Genomic DNA, 17168 nt, shown 5'->3' on the forward strand with positions numbered 1-17168 from the left:
CCTCCTCCCCCCCCCTCCTCCTCCTCCCTTCTCCTCCCTCCTCCTCCCCCCTCTGATCTTCCTCCTCCCTCCTCCTCCTCCCTCTGCTCCTCCTCCCCCTCCTCCCCCCTTCTCTCTCCTGCTCCTCCTCCTCCTTCTCCTCCTACCCTTCCTCCTCCTCCTCCTTTTTCTTCTCTACCTTCTCCTTTTCCTCCTCCTTCTTGTCTTGCTCCTTCTCTTCCTCCACCTTCTCCTCCTCTGCCTCCTCCTTCCTCTTCTTCTTCCTCTTCTTTTTCTTCCCTTCTCCTCTTCCAATTCCTCTCCTTCTCCTTTTCCTTTCCTCTTCTTCTTTATCCAGTGGTACTTGGGTTTAAACTCAGTGCTTCATTATTGGTAGGCAGTTGCTCTACCACTTAAATGACATTTGCTCTGGTCATTTTTGAATTAAGGTCTCACTTTTTTCCTGGTTGACCTGGCCTATGATCCTCTTATAGCTTCCTAATGTAGCTAGAATGACAAATGCTCATCATCTAAAAGTCTAGGACTTTTTGCCTATGCTGGCACTGAATCACAATCTTCAGATCTCAGCCTCTTAAGTAGCTAGGATTATAGGTGTGAGCCACCAGGGCCCAGCATGATTCTAATTTTTAATAATCAAATGAGAACATAGCCCTATTTCTTTCCTAATTCAGTGGAATGTTGGACAGTTTATCTATCTATCTATCTATCTATCTATCTATCTATCTATCTATCTATCTATCTATCTACCTATCTATCTATCTATCTATCCATCCATCCATCTATCCTCTATCTTTCCATCAAATGTAAAAAACATCTCTATCCTTGTAACATTAAATAGATAAATAGGATCTTGCTATTTTTTTTTTTTTTTTTTTTTGCATCAGGGTTTTTTTTTTCTTTTTTTTTTTTTTATTTCAAGTGATCTTTAATATGGTAAATTATAGATTATCTTTTTTTTTTTTTTTTTTTGTTTTCCCCCTACCATCCCCTCCCTCCCTCCCTTCCCCGAGGTTCTTTTTTTTTTTTGATTGTGATTAAATGATTACATAATTTCAAAGATCTTGCTATTTTTGAGGCAGGGTCATGATTTATAGCCCAGGTTGGCTTTGAACAAGAGATCTTCTTGCTTCACTTCCCTGATCACACACAATGAACATTCTTCTATCCATTTTTGGTTCTGGAGTCTCATCTTCCATCATACTAAGAATATCTTTAATACCAAGCTATATTCCTAGTCCAATGCACATAAAACTCCTCCTGCTTTTTTTTTTTTCCAGTGTAGAGGTTTGAACTCAGTGCCTTGTGTTTGCTAAGCTGGTATTTGACTGCTGAGCCATGCCTCCAGTTTTTTTTGCATTGGTTATTTTTGAAATAAAATCTAGCTTCCTGCCTAGGTATGTTTCCTAGACTGTGATCTACCTCACAGCTTCTTCTACTGAGATGGAGTCTCAAGAACTTTTTTAGCCTGGGATTGCTTGGAACCATGATGCTCCCATACTCAGCCTCCCAAGTAGCTCAGATTGCAGGCGTGAGCCATCAGGCCAGCTGTAAAATTTCCTTTTGTAGTGCAAGGGAGAGAATCCAGACAGATATGCTAAGCAACTACTCTTCCATTGAACTAAATCTTTAGCTCTTGGTGTTCTGAGACAAAGTCTCACTGTGTAGCTCAGGCTTTTTTCCTACAGGCAATCCAGTGTCTGCCTCCTAGAGTTGGAACTACATACTGCCCCACCATAAACAATGCATGTAAAATTCTTAACGAATGCCTAGTTTTTTTTAGAGTAAATGGTGATAATTTTATCTTAATTTGAAATTAGCAAATCAATTTTAACAAGTGAAAAACATCTCAAAGATGTGTATGGCAGATTTTATCCTTTGTTTGAAAGGATACACAGATATCACTGCTGCAAGTTATTGAGCAGGCCAGCCTTAACACCTTGTGCCTAATTGATAAAATAGTGCAACAGCAAGAATGACCAAATTTATTTGGTATCAGATCAAAGAGGATCACCTATCCTAAGCTAAGGTGAAGTGAGTCCAGTCCTCAACCTTTTTTTTTTTTTGTCGGTTGTGGGGCTTGACCTCTGGGCCTGGGCGCTGTCCCTCAGCTCTTCAGCTCAAGACTAGTACTCTACCACTTGAGCCATAGTGCCACTTCTGGTTTTCTGGTGGTTTATTGGAGATAAGAGTCTCACAGCCTTTCCTGCCTGGCTGGTTTTTAACGGCAATCCTCAGATCTCAGCCTCCTGAGTGGCTAGGTTTACAGGCCAACCTTTTTTTTTTTAACTGTTAATATGGATGACAGAGTATTCATTGTACCTCTGATTAGTTGTGTCCACACTTATCCAGGGTTGTGTACAATTTTTTGTCAGTTGTGGGGCCTGAACTCTGGGCCTGGGCGCTGTCCCTCAGCTCTTCAGTTCAAGGCTAGCACTCTACCACTTGAGCCAGAGCACCACTTCCAGCTTTTTCTGCTTATGTGGTACTAAGGAACTGAACCCAGGGCCTCATGCATGCAAGGCAAGCACTCTACCACTGAGCCACCTTCCCAGCCCCTACTATTTTTTTTTAAAGTCTTTCCCTTGCTTTAAGCTTTCTGGTCTCTGCCTTGATGTGTCCTCAAATTCTTTTTTTGAGACATCACAAACTCAGGATGTAAGGGACAGGCAGAGACATATGTACCCCTTGGTAATCCTCCTGGAGAATCACTAGGTTCTGGTCTGTTAACCATTTTTTGCCTACCCCACTGGGCTGTTCATCATTATTTCTGGTAACAATTAGGAAATTTAATGTCTTGAGTCTGCTTCAAAGTAATCTATGTTGGAAGCCAGGGAAAGAAACAGGACATGTTGTTGAAGCAGGGTGGTTATTACTGTTATTTTGTAGATGTCTAAAAATTTTATAGTAAACGTTAATGATTTATTTTGCTCTAATATTGACTATGAAAATTTACACTTAGCAAAATGAAATGTCATGAAAACTTAGTTTGTGACACCCCACTCCTCAAGAGAAGGGAGTAACACCAATAAGATTAATTAGAAATGAAGACAATGTTTTAGATTTAAGCCATCTCATAAAGAGCTGTCATTTAAAAATATTTATTAAGGAGCTGTACAAAGGGCTTTCAATTCCAGAAGGTTATAAATATAATGCATTGTGATTAATGTCACCCCTCTATCATTCTCCCTCATGTTTTCCCATCCCATTTCTACCCTCAAGTTACAGTTTTAACTTTTCCATAATGAATATCAAATGTAATTACTGAATTTGCTCATTGGTGGGTTTCTCTCCCTATTCTTTTAAACTTTATCGCTGTTCTCACTTTAACAGCTAGTCGTAAAATACCTTTTACTATTCCATGGACCAAAGTATAGCTTCCACCTTCCCTAACCTTCACTCATCACTACAAAGAAACTACAAATCCCAGCATGCACTGCACGATACGTCAGCTCGAAGGCCTGGAATCTCTGAACGGGCTGCTCTCATTTAGATGAATGGAAATGGTCTCAGGAAAAAATGACGATTGCGGATTGCCGCAGATTTTTGGGCTCTTTTCAGTGCCTTGAGTCGGCCGAGTGCGCTGTTCACCCAGAGCCTCGCGGTAATCTTTCTGTTCAGGCGTCACCGTGGGCAGCCTCATCCTTTCCTGGGTCCTCCATGCGGCCGGAGAGCTCCGTTAGTACCCCTCCAAGATGGCGACGCTGTTGGCGGTAAATTCGGGTGAGTGCGGCCGGGCAGAAGACGAACGATGGAGCCGGGCGATGACCAGTCCTTTAAGGGAAGGGTCCGGGGCTGTGAGGTTCTCCGGGGTCCGGGCCGCCGTCTGTGCGCGGTGCCTGCGTTCCCCTAGCTCCGGGCCTAGAATCCCGGCCCTCCCCGGTTTGAATGGCGCGCGGCGGCGCTGGGCTTCCGAGTGGGCCTGGAGTCCACGCCGGGAGGCCGGGAGGCCGGCGGGCCGCGCAGCCGCGCCCCCGCGCCCCGGACCCGGCCTGGGTTCCCACGCTCCACTCCTTGACGTGTCTGCAGCCTGGGTTCCCCCAGGATCCCCGTCACATCTCCAGCAGCGAGGCCCAAGAACCCGAAATGGTTTTCAGCTGGCCGTGGAGGCTGGAGGCGGGACGGGGAGGGGGTGCCCGGCTGGTTCCGGGGACGACCCCAGATCAAGTCGGCTGTCTCCAAGGTGGCTTGGAAGGGGGTGCCACAGGCCCAGCAGATGCCTCCACATTCTGCGTGTGTGATCCCGTCCTTTCTCGGTAGAGTTTCGGGGTGAGGTCGAATCTGAGAGGCAGTGAAGGAACTATTGGAGAGGGATGTGTCGAATTTTGGTGGTTCGACACCTTCCACTCCCCCCTCCCCCACCCCCGTCCTGGAACGCCCCAAAGCATACATACACTTTGTCGAATTTGCCGTGGTATACTGCTGGCTGGCTCTATAGATTGGGAACGGCAGAGATGCCAGAAGGCATCTGTATAGGGCGGAGAAGCCCCAAATTCCTGCTTAGGATGTTAATCCCTTGATTGACCTACACATAAAATTCTCAGGCACTATTAGGAGATCTGTTTGGCAAAGGATCTCTTTGTAACAATCCTGGTTGTGGTGGTGGTTCTCCCATCTTTTTGTACTGATTCCGGGACTTGAACTCAGGGCCTTTGAGAGTTCTCACGTGGATTTCTTTTTCTTGCTCCTCTGGACTCTTATCACTTGAGCCACGCCTCCAACCTGGCATTTTTCTGGCTAATTGAAGAATGATAATTATATTGTAATATATAGTATATATTATACACACTATGTTATAGTCATATATAGTATATATAATTATGTAGTATCATATACTATATATATAGTATGTGGCATATACACTATATAATATATAGTACATAGTGTATATAAGTATGTATTATATATTACATAATGTATAACATAACACATATGTTATATACTATCTATAATTATATATAAACATAATGCAAAAACAATATAATAATGTAAAATGGTAATATGTAATATTGCTGTCCCTTCTTTCCAACTAGATATAAATTTAAAAGCAAGGCTACACTGTTATTGTTATGTACATTTATTTGTCATATTCTTATGTTATTAAATCTTTGAGGGAAAGAGTTTTAAAAAGAATTAAGAGCTACAGAGAGTATATATTGTACAATAATGACTAAAAGTATGCATTACAGTAAAGAGTAAAGAGTATAGCCAAGAACCAGTGTCTCATGCTGACTCAGGAGGCTGAGACCTGAGGATCATAGATCAAAGCCAGCCCTGGCAGGAAAGTCCTTAAGACTTATATCTAGTTAACCACCCAAACTGCCAGAAGTGGAGCTATGGCTCAAGTGGTAGAGGTCTAACCTTGAACAAAAAAGCTCAGGGATAGCGCCTAGGTCCTAGGACTGGCACACACACAGAAACGCACACAAAGCATATCCATGCAAAGAAATATTATGCAGCCTAAAACAAGGAAGAAAATCCTGATATATGATACAACATGAATCAATCTTGAGGACATTATGCTAAATGAAATAAGTAAATCACAAAAGACAAATACTGCATAGTTTTACTTATGAAGTATGTGTAAGTAGCCAAAGGCAAACAGTAGAGTGCTAGTTGCAAGAAACAGGAGAGGTAGATGGCAGTACTTGCTTAATAGATATAGTTTCATTTTTGCAAGATGAAAGTCCAAATGTGTCTTGCAAAACAGTGTGAATATATTTAATATTATTGTACACGTAATAGTTAAGATGACATTGTTTCTTGCTGTCACAACAACAAAAAAATCAAATGTCTTAGAGTTGTAAAAAAGAAAAACCTGAAGAAGCTGTAGTTTTTTTGATCTTGAGTTTCAAGCTACATGACTCATTAGTGTTGTGACAGCTCCAATATATACTTAGAGGCTTGTAATTGAGCAGCCAATAACACAGCTAGTTAGTCTATGATAGTGTGGTCAACCCTGTCCCGATTTCAGTAGTGATTATTTCATCATCTACACTTCTCAGACCTTTAACCTGCAGCTGACCTAGAGAAAGTACTAGCCAATAAACGTAAACTATTTGCACTCTTGAATCAAATTCCTTCTGTGTTCTTACCTAAGGTAAATCTTACCCTTTATTTTCTTCCTAATACCCCTTCTTTGTCTCTTGCTCTAATTTATTTATTTATTTTATATTTCTTGTTATGTAGGGTTTGAATTCAGTGCATTGAGTTATGAATCTAGCCCTCTTTCTCTTTCCTTCCTTCCTTCCTCTTTTTTTCTTTCTTTTTTTGCTTTTTGGTCGGTCAGTCGTGGGGCTTGAAGTCTGGGCTTGGGCACTGTCCCTGAGCTCTTATGCTTAAGGCTATATATTGTTCTACCACTCTCTGAGCCACAGCACCACTTTCGGTTTCTGGTGGTTAACTGGAGATAAGAGTCTTATAGACTTTCCTGCCGGAGCTGGGTTTGAACCATGATCCTCAGATCTCTACCTCCTGAGTAGAGTAGCTAGGATTACAGGAGTGAGCCCCCAGCCCTGGGCATTTCTCTTTGTCCGCACCCCTGCCCCCTCCACTCCACCTTGCACATCTATCCTTTGCATGCTTTGGTCTAATTGTTATCCTTTTTTTCCTCTTCACAGCCAGACCTTTCAAGAGATTTTTCACTATTCACTGGCTCCATATCTATGCTTCTATCCCTCTACCCATTCTAGCCTGATTCTATCTCCTAAACAGCTCTTAATAAGATGACCATGTTCTTGTTTATCACTAAGTCTGGTAGCGTTTTAAGTCTTCTTGCTTGGTCTTTTAGGGTACATGTCAAAGTCCTGAACATAGTTTAGAAAGCCCTGCCTAGAGTGGCAGTTGCGTATTTTTCCCAAACTCTGTTTTGTACTGTTGCTCTTGGCTTCTTCCATTCTTTGAGAGTGTAGTGTTTTCTCTAGCCATGGGAAGTCACTTAGTGTCTTCTCAGAACATGTCTTTGCTTCCTGTCCCTCAGTTAACTCCCATTTCTATCTTTCAAAATGCAGCCTAATCATTCCTGAACCCTTCCCTCCCCTGATTGCACCTTCTGGGTCATATTATATACTGCCTTGCCTGGGGCACCTCTTTCAAAGTATGTACACAATTGGACAATATATTTTTGTGTAATTGATGTTTCCTTGTATACTCTTTGCTCACCAGTACCCCAAACATGCTGCAGAAGTGTGTAAATAAGATATGCTGGAAGTGTTAGAAAACATTAAGGAAAATAGAATTCTAAAGGAAAGTGAGACATATATTAACAATACATGTTTAGTTATTTGGAAAAATAATTTATAATTGGTCACTAAAAAGATATTTACTAAATTTGGACAAACTAAAAACCTTTGGTAATGTTAGTGATGGACAAAGTAGCCCAGTATATGTGATACGGTGTATATTGATTTATTATTGGCTGTCTCCTCAGTAAGGGGGAGAAGGAACTTTGACTTTACCACTCACTGAGCTTATTGTGCAAAATATGTATAATCTAAGGACATTTGTTCTTCAGAAGTCTTATTTTGTATGTGTGTGTGTGTGTGTGTGTGTGTGTGTGTGTGTGTGATTTTTCTTTTTGCCTGTCCTGGGGCTTGAACTCTGGGTGCTGTCCCTTGAGCTACAGTGCTACTTCTGCCTTTTTTTTTTTTTTTTTTTTTTTTTGAGTAGTTTATTGGAGATAAGAGTGTCAAGGAGCTTCCTGCCCCGGTTGGCTTTGAACTACGATCCTCAGATTTCAGCTAGGATTACAGGCATGAGCCACTGTGCCCAGCTTATTGTTTATTAAATATGCCAAAAAGCAAGAATAAACTTTTTATTTATTTTTATTTTTTATTGTGAAAATACTGTACAGAGGGGTTACAATTACATGGGAAGATAATGAGTACATTTCCTCCTTTGTTTCCCCTTCCCATCCCTTCCCATTAAACTTTTGATAGCTCTTATTGTTAGGTTTTTGAGACCTCACTGTGTACTCCTAGGCAGTCCTAGCACTTGTTATATACAGTCTCAGCTGATCTCCTTCTTTGGCTCTCCCAAATTCTGGTATTACAGATAAATTCTGTTTTGTCAGCCATTCATCAGATTTATGAAATACTTGTGGTAAGATCTGTTTCTCATTTGCCTAGGAGTCTTTCCTCTCCCAGTACCATGGAGTTGACAGCCTTTTTGCTCTAAACTGAACTGCATAGTCATTTTTGACACCTTCCCTTTTTTTTTTTTTGTCGGTCGTGGGGCTTGAACTCTGGGCCTGGGCGCTGTCCCTCAGCTCAAGGCGAGCGCCCTACCGCTTGAGCCTCAGCGCCACTTCCGACACCTTCCCTTTATGTTTGTGCTGTTTGGCTATCCATTCTGACTCTCTACTACTAATGGGTCTTTACCAGCTATTTTACTACCCTTGCCTTTAGTGTTCATTTGTTTCTGATATTTCCTGTTCTAGTACAGCCTCATCAGACACCATTCTTCTACATGCCAATTTTATTTTGTCAGGTCTACAGGTTGAGCATCTCATATCTGAAATTGGTTTGGACCAGAAGTACTTCATACTTTAGATTTTTTCTTTTTTATTTAAGAAGAGTGCAGACTGCTGTTTGAACATCCCTAATTCAAAGTCTTAAACTTTTTGAGCATTACATTGGGGCTCCAACTTTTTAGATTAGCAATGCTTAATCTGCATTGATATAAAAGGCTCAAATCTTACTCTGTAGCATTTAAGGGCCAAGAAAATGGACTGAGGGAAATCAGGATTTAAGGGCAGACAATAATTTTAGCCACCTATAAACTTGACTTTTGTCTGTATATCCAGAATTAATTTTAGGTCCCATTAATAGAATTTTCTAATGAAACTCAGAAAAGACAAAGAAATAAGCAAATATGCCAATTTATTGATCACAACTGGAAGTATATCTGCATAGGTACTCATGTTAGTCAATATATTCTTTACTCTGGAAATTCATGTGATAAGGCTATAGTTATTTATTGTCTTGAGATGGGAACTTACTGTGTTGCCTAGGCTGGTTCAGGTTCCCAGAGCTGGGACTATTGACATGTACCATCATCATGTATGGCTGACAGACTGTATTAAAAAAAAAAAATCAGAAGATTGGCAAATACGGTATCAAAGAAGGAGAAATAAAGCAGGAAATTGGATGAGCTTTCTTTATAAGGACGAGTTATACATGCTGAGTCCCATTCTCTTTCATCCCTACCTCAAAGACATGATAGATCACTTCATGGCCTGATCTCCCTGGTGCTGGGAATTGACTCCAGGGCTTTGCATGTGGTATGCACGCTACCACTGAATTTCAGGTGCTCCCTTTTATTTGCTCTAATAGCATGTATGTACTTCTGATCTCCCAAACTTGATTTGTGTTTTCTGTATGTGTTTTAGGAATTGAATCTAAGACTTCACACATGCTAAGCATGTGTTCTATTACTCAGCTTGTTTAAAAATTTTTTTTTATTGTTAAGATATTATACAGAAGGGTTACAGTTACATGAGCAAGGTAATGAGTACATTTCCTATCGAGTACATTTTCCTTCCCTCTCCAACCCCCCAATCCCCCCAACCCCGAAGTTGTAAAGTTCGTTTTCAACATAGTGTCTTGTGGGCTGGGAAGGTGGCTCTGGTAGAGCACTTGCCTTGTATGCATGAGGCCCTGGGTTCGATTCCTCAGCACCACATAAGCAAAAAGAAAAAAGCCAGAAGTGGCACTGTGGCTGAAGTGGTAGAGCGCTAGCCTTGAGCTGAAGAGCTGAGGGACAGCGCCCAGGCCCAGAGTTCAGGCCCCACGACCGGACACCCCCCCAAAAAAAAAATTAAAATAAAAATAAACATCAACTCAACATAGTGTCTTGTACATCTCATCACTCAACTTTTTAAAGATCAAGATTTATTCTCTTATTCTTTATGATTCAACCTTACTATTCATTATAGGGTATAAATATTTTTAGGTAAGCAAATATAATTAATTTTAGTCATAGTTGCCTGAGCTTGTCCAAATGTGATCTTTATTTCATCTTTGACTATACTATTTAGCAGATATCTCTGACATACTTAAATTCATACGAAACATTTTCACTTGCCAAGTATTATGTGCAAATACACTATAACCTAGTGGTTAGAGCATGCTGATGCCAGACTGCCTGGGTTCAAGTTCTGTGTATCCACTGTGACCTTAGCTGTGTATTTTGATTCTTCTTCCTCAATTTCTCCATTTGTAAAATGAGAGACAACGTATAGGGTGTTGTATTAATACACACTGAAAGCTTAGGGCTGTGCTTGAATTACCTAGTTTATCTCATTTAAAAACTTACATGCCTTAGGAGTGGTTGATACTCCTGTTTTATATATAAGGAAACCAAATACAGGAGGTTTCTCATGTTCTAGGTCACATAGCTCATAAGGTGGTAACACCAGGCTCAGCCCATATCCAGTTTAGTTGGATTTATTTAATTTCATATTAGTTAGAAAACATGTTTATGTTGTTGGTATATATATTTAACTCACATTAAAAAGTGAAGTGACTAACATGTAGGTAATAACATTACATTATTTTCCAGGTGTATGTTTTATTTGGAACTGATTTTACTTTATTTTTTTCTTTAAGCTGCTAGCCTATGGGGTCCTTACAAAGACATTTGGCAGACAGTTGGAAATGCTCTTTGGAGAAGACAACCTGAAGCTGTCCACCTTCTTGACATGATTTTGAAGAAACACAAACCTGATTTCATCTCCTTATTCAGAAATCCAGTAGGAAATTTCTTTTTTTTCTTAGATTTGTTTCTTTTTCTTCTAAGGGATTGAAAGAGCAAGTAAACTCTAATGCATATAAATAAATTTTGTTGCTTCAACTATTCTAGTGATTCTTTTTCTTTTAAAATGTAATTTTTTTTCCTGGGAGCACTTACCATTTTTTCTTTTTAACCACTACGTAATACAGAGAAGTTTCAATTCATAAATCAGTTTATAAGTACAGTTCATCTTGATCAATGTCACCATTTTCATGTTTTCTATAGAATTTACTATTGCATTTTTTGGGGGGAAGGGGGTTGGTCCTGGGCTTGAACTTAGGGCCTGGGTGCTGTCCCTGAGCTCAAGGCTAGTTCTACCACTTTGAGCCACAGCTCCACTTCTGGTTTTCTGATGGTTAATTGTTGATGAGTCATATGGACTTTTCTGCCGATGCTGGCTTTGAACCACAATCCTTAGTTCTCAGTCTCCTAAATGGCTAGGATTACGGGTGTGAGCCACCAGTGCCTGGCCTACTATTGAATTTATAGTATTCAAGGGTGAGCTTCATAATACTTGATGATTTGTGAAATTGAGTATAGTTTAAAAATGCTAGCTAATAACTACATTAGAATTCTGAATGATAACATAAGTCGCCTTAGCCAGGTATAGTGATACATGCCTATAATCCCAGCACTTGGGAGGTAGAGGCAGGAGAATCGATGTGTAACTAAATTCTATTACCCTAAAGCAAAACCAGACACAAAAAGCCTTGAGTTTGGAAGGTTATTTTCAGATACTGGAACTAATATGTGTCACTAATCACTTTATCTTGAAATCCTTTGTAACTAGAAGTAGTGAGTGGAGAAGATTCAAATATAGAACCCCTTTTCTTGCTGATTGACAGTTCTTTTATATATAAATATAATCATCTAGAAACAACTGCAGGATTGTATTATAAGAAATCACCTTTTGCTTTTTAGCTTTTTTTTTTTGCCTTCCTTTAGAAGAAAGCTGGGGAGCCAGTGGAACTGAGTTCTAGTCTTGATTCTACCACTAGAGAATTTTAAGACTAGGATGAATTATCTGACTTAGCTGGGTATCATTTTCTAATCTGTAATAGAAGAGCTAGGTTAAATGATTTACACAGCCTCTAAAAAAAAAAAATCTAAGCCAGCGGCCCATAGCTCATGCCTGTAATCCTAGCTACACTGGAGGCTGAGATCTGAGGATTATGGTTCAAAGCTAGACCTAGCAAGGAATTCCTGAGACTCTTATCTCCTATAAACCACAGGAAAACCAGAAGTGGTGCTATGGCTCAAGTGGTAGAGTGCTTGCCTTGAGCTGAAGAGCTCAGAAAAAGTGCCTAGGCCCAGAGTTCAAGTTCCATGACTGACAAAAAAAAAAAAAAAAAAATCTAGGAAGTAGTTCTGTGGCTCAAAGTGGTAGAGTGCTAGCTTTAAGCATAAGTGCTCAGGGGCAGTGCCAGGTCCTGAGTTCTAAACCCATGACCCCCCCCTCCCCCCAAATCTAAACTTTTAAGATTTGTAATCTATCAGATAAATCTGTACTATATACTATATACTTAATACTTTGTGTGCTGGAAGTGAGGCTTGAACTCAGGACCTGGTGCTCACACTTACTTTTTTGCCCAGTGATAGCTCATTACCACTTGAGCCATAAATTCACTTCCCATTTTTTACTCGTTAATTGTAGAAAAGAGTCTTCTGGACATTTCTGCCTGGGTTGGCTTTAAATAAGGATCTTCAGCTCTTTACCTTCTGAGTAGCTAGGATTATAGGCTTGAGCAACTAGCACTTGACTCAATTATTAAATACTTGTATTGAAGAAACTTTTAGGAAATGAAGCTACATCTAAAGTATGGTTCACTCTTCTGAGTAATTCAACAATTCCTGTGCCCATTTGTTAGAAGTTTGAAGAACTTGAAATTTTTCTTTGTTAGGCATATAATTGGACAAACTCCTTGGAAAATTGAAATATAGAAGGCTATTTTGTGTTTTCTTTAAATTTTTTATGTGTTCTCTAAATTTTATAGTTCAGTTTAGCAGAAAATTTATTGAAAATGTAGTAGTAGGAGGAAGAGGATTAAAAAGTTAAAGGTAAGCCAAGTGCCCGTGGCTCATGCCTGTAATCCTAGCTACTCAAGGGGCTGAGATCCTGCCAGCCTAGGCAGGAAAGTCCTTGAGACTCTTCTCTCCAATTAGCCACCAGAAAACCAGAAGTGGCACTGTGGTTCAAGTGGTAGAGCGCTAGTACAAGATGTTACTTCATAAAGGTCCATTTCTAGAGCAGATGATATGGAGTACTTCAGTTTGTCTGGTCACTATCCTGCATAAACAGCTGACGCAGTGCTTTAGGACCTTGTCTCTGTTGTACTGTTTTCATTACTTGATTAGAATTTTATCATTCTAGCCAAAGAATGTTCAACAGCATGAGAAGGTCCAGAAAGCCAGTACAGAGGGAGTTGCCATCCAGGGTCAACAGGGAACCCGACTTCTTCCTGAACAGCTCATTAAAGAAGCCTTTATTCTCAGCGACCTTTTCGATATTGGAGAATTGGCAGCTGTGGAGCTTCTCCTTGCTGGTAGGTTGACATTTAATTGATGCTTTTCAGGAGTGCAGAATTACACTCAATGCACACATAGTTTAAAATCTTAGATGGTATAAATTCAAAAATAGTCTTTTATTTTTATTTTTGCCAGTTATGGGGCCTGAACTCTGGGCTTGGGAGCTGTCCTTCTGCTCTTCAGCTCAAGGCTAGTGCTCTACCACTTGAGCCACAACGCCACTTCCAGCTTTTTCTGCTTATGTGGTGCTGCGGAATTGAACCTAGGACCTCATGCATGCACTTTACCACTGAGCCACCTTCCCAGCCCTTATTTTTATTTTTTGGTAGTATTTATTTTTTTTGCGGGGGGGGGGGGGGGGTGTCCGGTCGTGGGGCCTGAACTCTGGGCCTGGGCGCTGTCCCTCAGCTCTTCAGCTCAAGGCTAGCACTCTACCACTTGAGCCACAGCGCCACTTCCGGCTTTTTTCTTATGTGGTGCTGAGGAATTGAACCCAGGGCCTTGAGCATTCGAGGCAAGTGCTCTACCACTGAGCCACCTTCTCAGCCCTTATTTTTATTTTTTGCAAAATAATTTTTTTTTCAGTCGTGGGGCTTGAACTCTGGGCCTGGGCGCTGTCCCTCAGCTCTTCAGCTCAGAGCTAGCACTCTACCACTTGAGCCACAGCGCCACTTCCTTGCAAAACAATTTTTAAGGATGCAGTTCATTTGACAAAACTGTATTCAAAATTATTATTTCCTTTTGCTTACTTTTGATTAAAGTAAAGGTGTTAATGTTCATAGTTGTTAATGTTAATTATCTGTTTTACGGTAGGTAGCCTTTTCCATGTTAACTTAAAAGTGGCTTCATCTCCAGAGTTTTGTAGTACAAATCATATATTGTCAAATATTGGTAGGATAGTAAGGTCATGTTTTGGAGGCATGATTCGGATAATGCATGCCTATGTAAAAAGTAAGAAACTTTCAGTAACAATGACTCATAGAAAAAAAGTGAAACAAGGCATTGGTCCATAGGTGAGATCTGGCTGGGGTAATTCTAATTAGGGTATTTGGGGAAGTTCTTTCTGAGATAGAGACATTTGTGCTGAGACCTAAATGGTGAGGTGGTACCAGCTAAACAGCCCTGTTGGGGAAGGGTGTTTCTGGCACATCAAGTACCAGGTGGTTAAAGTGGGGGCAAAGGCTTGTTGTAGCACAAAAAGACAGCTGGGCTAGGGCATCATCGTGAATGAGGGAGAGCATATAGAAGGAAGTCAGATTGTATTGGGTATTGTAGGCCATGAAACTTAATTGGATTTTACTTGTTTTATGAAAAGTTGTTGATAATGAAGAATAACTTTGGAAGAACAATTTTGAAATTAAATTGTGGCTGCACAGAGGCGGTGTTTGAAGAAAACATGCTTTCTGAACAAATGTTTAAAGGGGCTAAAGATATGTAGCTATATAAATCCTATTTGACTTAAGAGAATGAGGAAGATGTTTTCTTTTCTGGAAGGGGGATGTTAACTCAGAACTTAAGAAACATTTCTTCTATATCAAGCACTGTAAATATAAAGAGTAAAGCAGTATAAAGGAGCACTCAGTCTACTAACTAAAAAGATGTGCACACAATTTTGACATAACTCATTGTATTCAAGTTTGTGTATGATTTAGTGATGGTCAGTAGGAAGGGGATTATAGAGATATCTTTGCAAAGATCGTGAAGCATGTGTTGCAAAAGGAATAGGCAGCTATCTCATGCAATAGGGTATAGTCAGGAGGACAGACGCCATCAAGTTGGAGGAAATGTCTGTCCAGGAGAGAAAAGCAAGGTGATGAACTTGGGAAGATGAAGGGAGTGCAATGGAGAGGTCATTGGAGAAGGAGGGAAGAAAGCTGTAGGAGTCATACTGAAAATATAGGAAAGGAACTCTAAAAAAGACCAAGTTGATAAGAGCCGATTAAAAGGATGAGGGAAGCCGGGCGCCAGTGGCTCACGCCTGTAATCCTAGCTACACCGGAGGCTGAGATCTGAGGATTACGGTTCAAAGCCTTGAGCTGAAGAGTGCAGGGACAGCGCCCAAGCCCAGAGTTCAAGCCCCACGACCGACAAAAAGGATGAGGGAACTTGAACTGAAAAAAAGATAGTTCAGGGAAGACTAGGAGAAGAAACTTCCAAATATTTGAAAGATTTCATGTGAGTAAAAATAAAATGGGTATTGGATAAAATTGTAACAGTAGGCAAAAAGGGGCAACATAGTGTGTATAAATGAGAGAGGTAATGGAAATTGGGTGAGTTGGAAAGTGGAGAACGTCAGGTTGCTGCTGGTATTATTTGGGCATGGTCTAGATGGTCCTGTAAATCTGCTGACAGGAGGGAATCAGTGGATGGGGAAAGAAGAGAACTGTCCCAAAGGGTTCCCTACACTGAGATCCTATGGTTCTTTGACCCGGGTATTGATAGAGGGATTTCTGCCTAATCAATGCATTTGTGGTTATTTATTGAATTATTTCTCAATTTCCTTTCCTAGGAGAGCACCAACAGCCACATTTTCCTGGTCTCACCAGAGGATTAGTAGCTGTTCTTTTATATTGGGATGGAAAGCGGTGCATTTCGAATTCCCTGAAAGCTTTGGTACAGTCTAGACGAGGAAAGACATGGACTCTAGAACTCAGGTCTGTTTGCTTCTTCAGTTTTTAGAGGGTAATTTAATTGAAGAATTGCTACTTTAGAAATAAAAATTTCTACTTTTTGTATGTAATTTCAGTGAAATACATAAGGTGAGTAATATGCTCCTTTATTCTATCAGGAATAACACACAGTTTTAAACCTGCTTATTTTGTTTATAGCTAAGTAATTATATTTAGAAACTTCTTTAATCTTAATGACCTGGAAAGGATAAAAAACTACACTGCAGTTTATCCTGGTTGTTTTGCTATGTCAATTATTGTAAGGAAGTATAAACATCATTGTTCAATATTGCCTTTGTTTATTTCCTTTTCATTACAGTCCAGAGCTGGTCTCTATGACAACACGCTTTACAGATGAGCTGATGGAGCAAGGATTGACTTATAAAGTTCTTACTCTGTTGTCACAGATTGATGTGAATAATGAATTTGAGAAACTGCAGCGAGAGAGAGGATTGGGCAGTGAGAAACATCGTAAAGAGGCACGACATCAATTCATGTGTTGTCCTTTTCAAATTTTAGAACACTTCTGACAGTTTGAATATCTTTGGCCAGATGCAGTGGTTCACACCTATGATTCCAGCTACTCAAGAGGTCTTTACCTCCTGAGGGAGGATCACAGCTCGTTGCCAATCTGGGCAAAACATTTGCCATATTTCCATCTTAATGATCTAGATATGACATTTGTAATACAAGCTACATAGGAGGCATAATTAGGAAACTTGTGGTCTAAAACATGAGACTTGAAAAATGGGAGCATGTGCAAGGGGTAGAATGCCTATCTAGCAATTACAAAGTCTATTTTCAAACACCAGTGCCACAAAAAAGGAAAAAAAAGAATGTTCTTGTCAGGTAAACAAAAGAAACAACGCTGCACTTTGAAGTATGTAGTGGCTGTGTCTGAGATCCATTGGCAATTGTTATATATAGTCATTTATGTGCCATTGTAAGTTTTTTTTTTCCTGAAATGAATTCTTCAAGGAATCAGTCACTGCATTTCTTTCTTTCTTTTTTTTTTGGCTTGAACTCTGGACCTGTGCACTGTCCCTCAGCTCTTCAGCTGAGTCTAGCGCTCTACCACTTGAGCCACTGCGCCACCTCTGGTTTTCTGGCCGTTAATTGGAGATAAGAGTCTCATGGACTTTCCTGCCTGGGCTGGCTTTGAACTGTGATCCTCAGATCTCAGCC

General features: G+C 40.3%; 1 protein-coding gene across 2 annotated transcripts in view; it reads left to right on the forward strand.

The window, feature by feature from the left end:
- The first annotated feature begins 3568 nt into the window (after positions 1–3568).
- Nup205 (nucleoporin 205) overlaps positions 3569–17168 on the forward strand; it is an 81071-nt gene continuing 67471 nt past the window's right edge. The window contains exons 1-5 of one of the 2 annotated variants that reach the window (XM_042670105.1): positions 3569–3720; positions 10605–10747; positions 13160–13331; positions 15824–15968; positions 16303–16462. In XM_042670105.1, coding sequence (XP_042526039.1) covers positions 3693–3720; positions 10605–10747; positions 13160–13331; positions 15824–15968; positions 16303–16462 — 648 coding nt within the window. In that variant the 5' untranslated portion in view covers positions 3569–3692. The remainder of the gene's footprint in view (positions 3721–10604; positions 10748–13159; positions 13332–15823; positions 15969–16302; positions 16463–17168) is intronic. The other variant, XM_042670104.1, reaches the window with a different exon arrangement.

Source organism: Dipodomys spectabilis, unplaced genomic scaffold (assembly GCF_019054845.1).
Source record: "Dipodomys spectabilis isolate Male_0828 unplaced genomic scaffold, ASM1905484v1 ptg000519l, whole genome shotgun sequence".
Lineage (NCBI taxonomy): Eukaryota > Metazoa > Chordata > Mammalia > Rodentia > Heteromyidae > Dipodomys > Dipodomys spectabilis.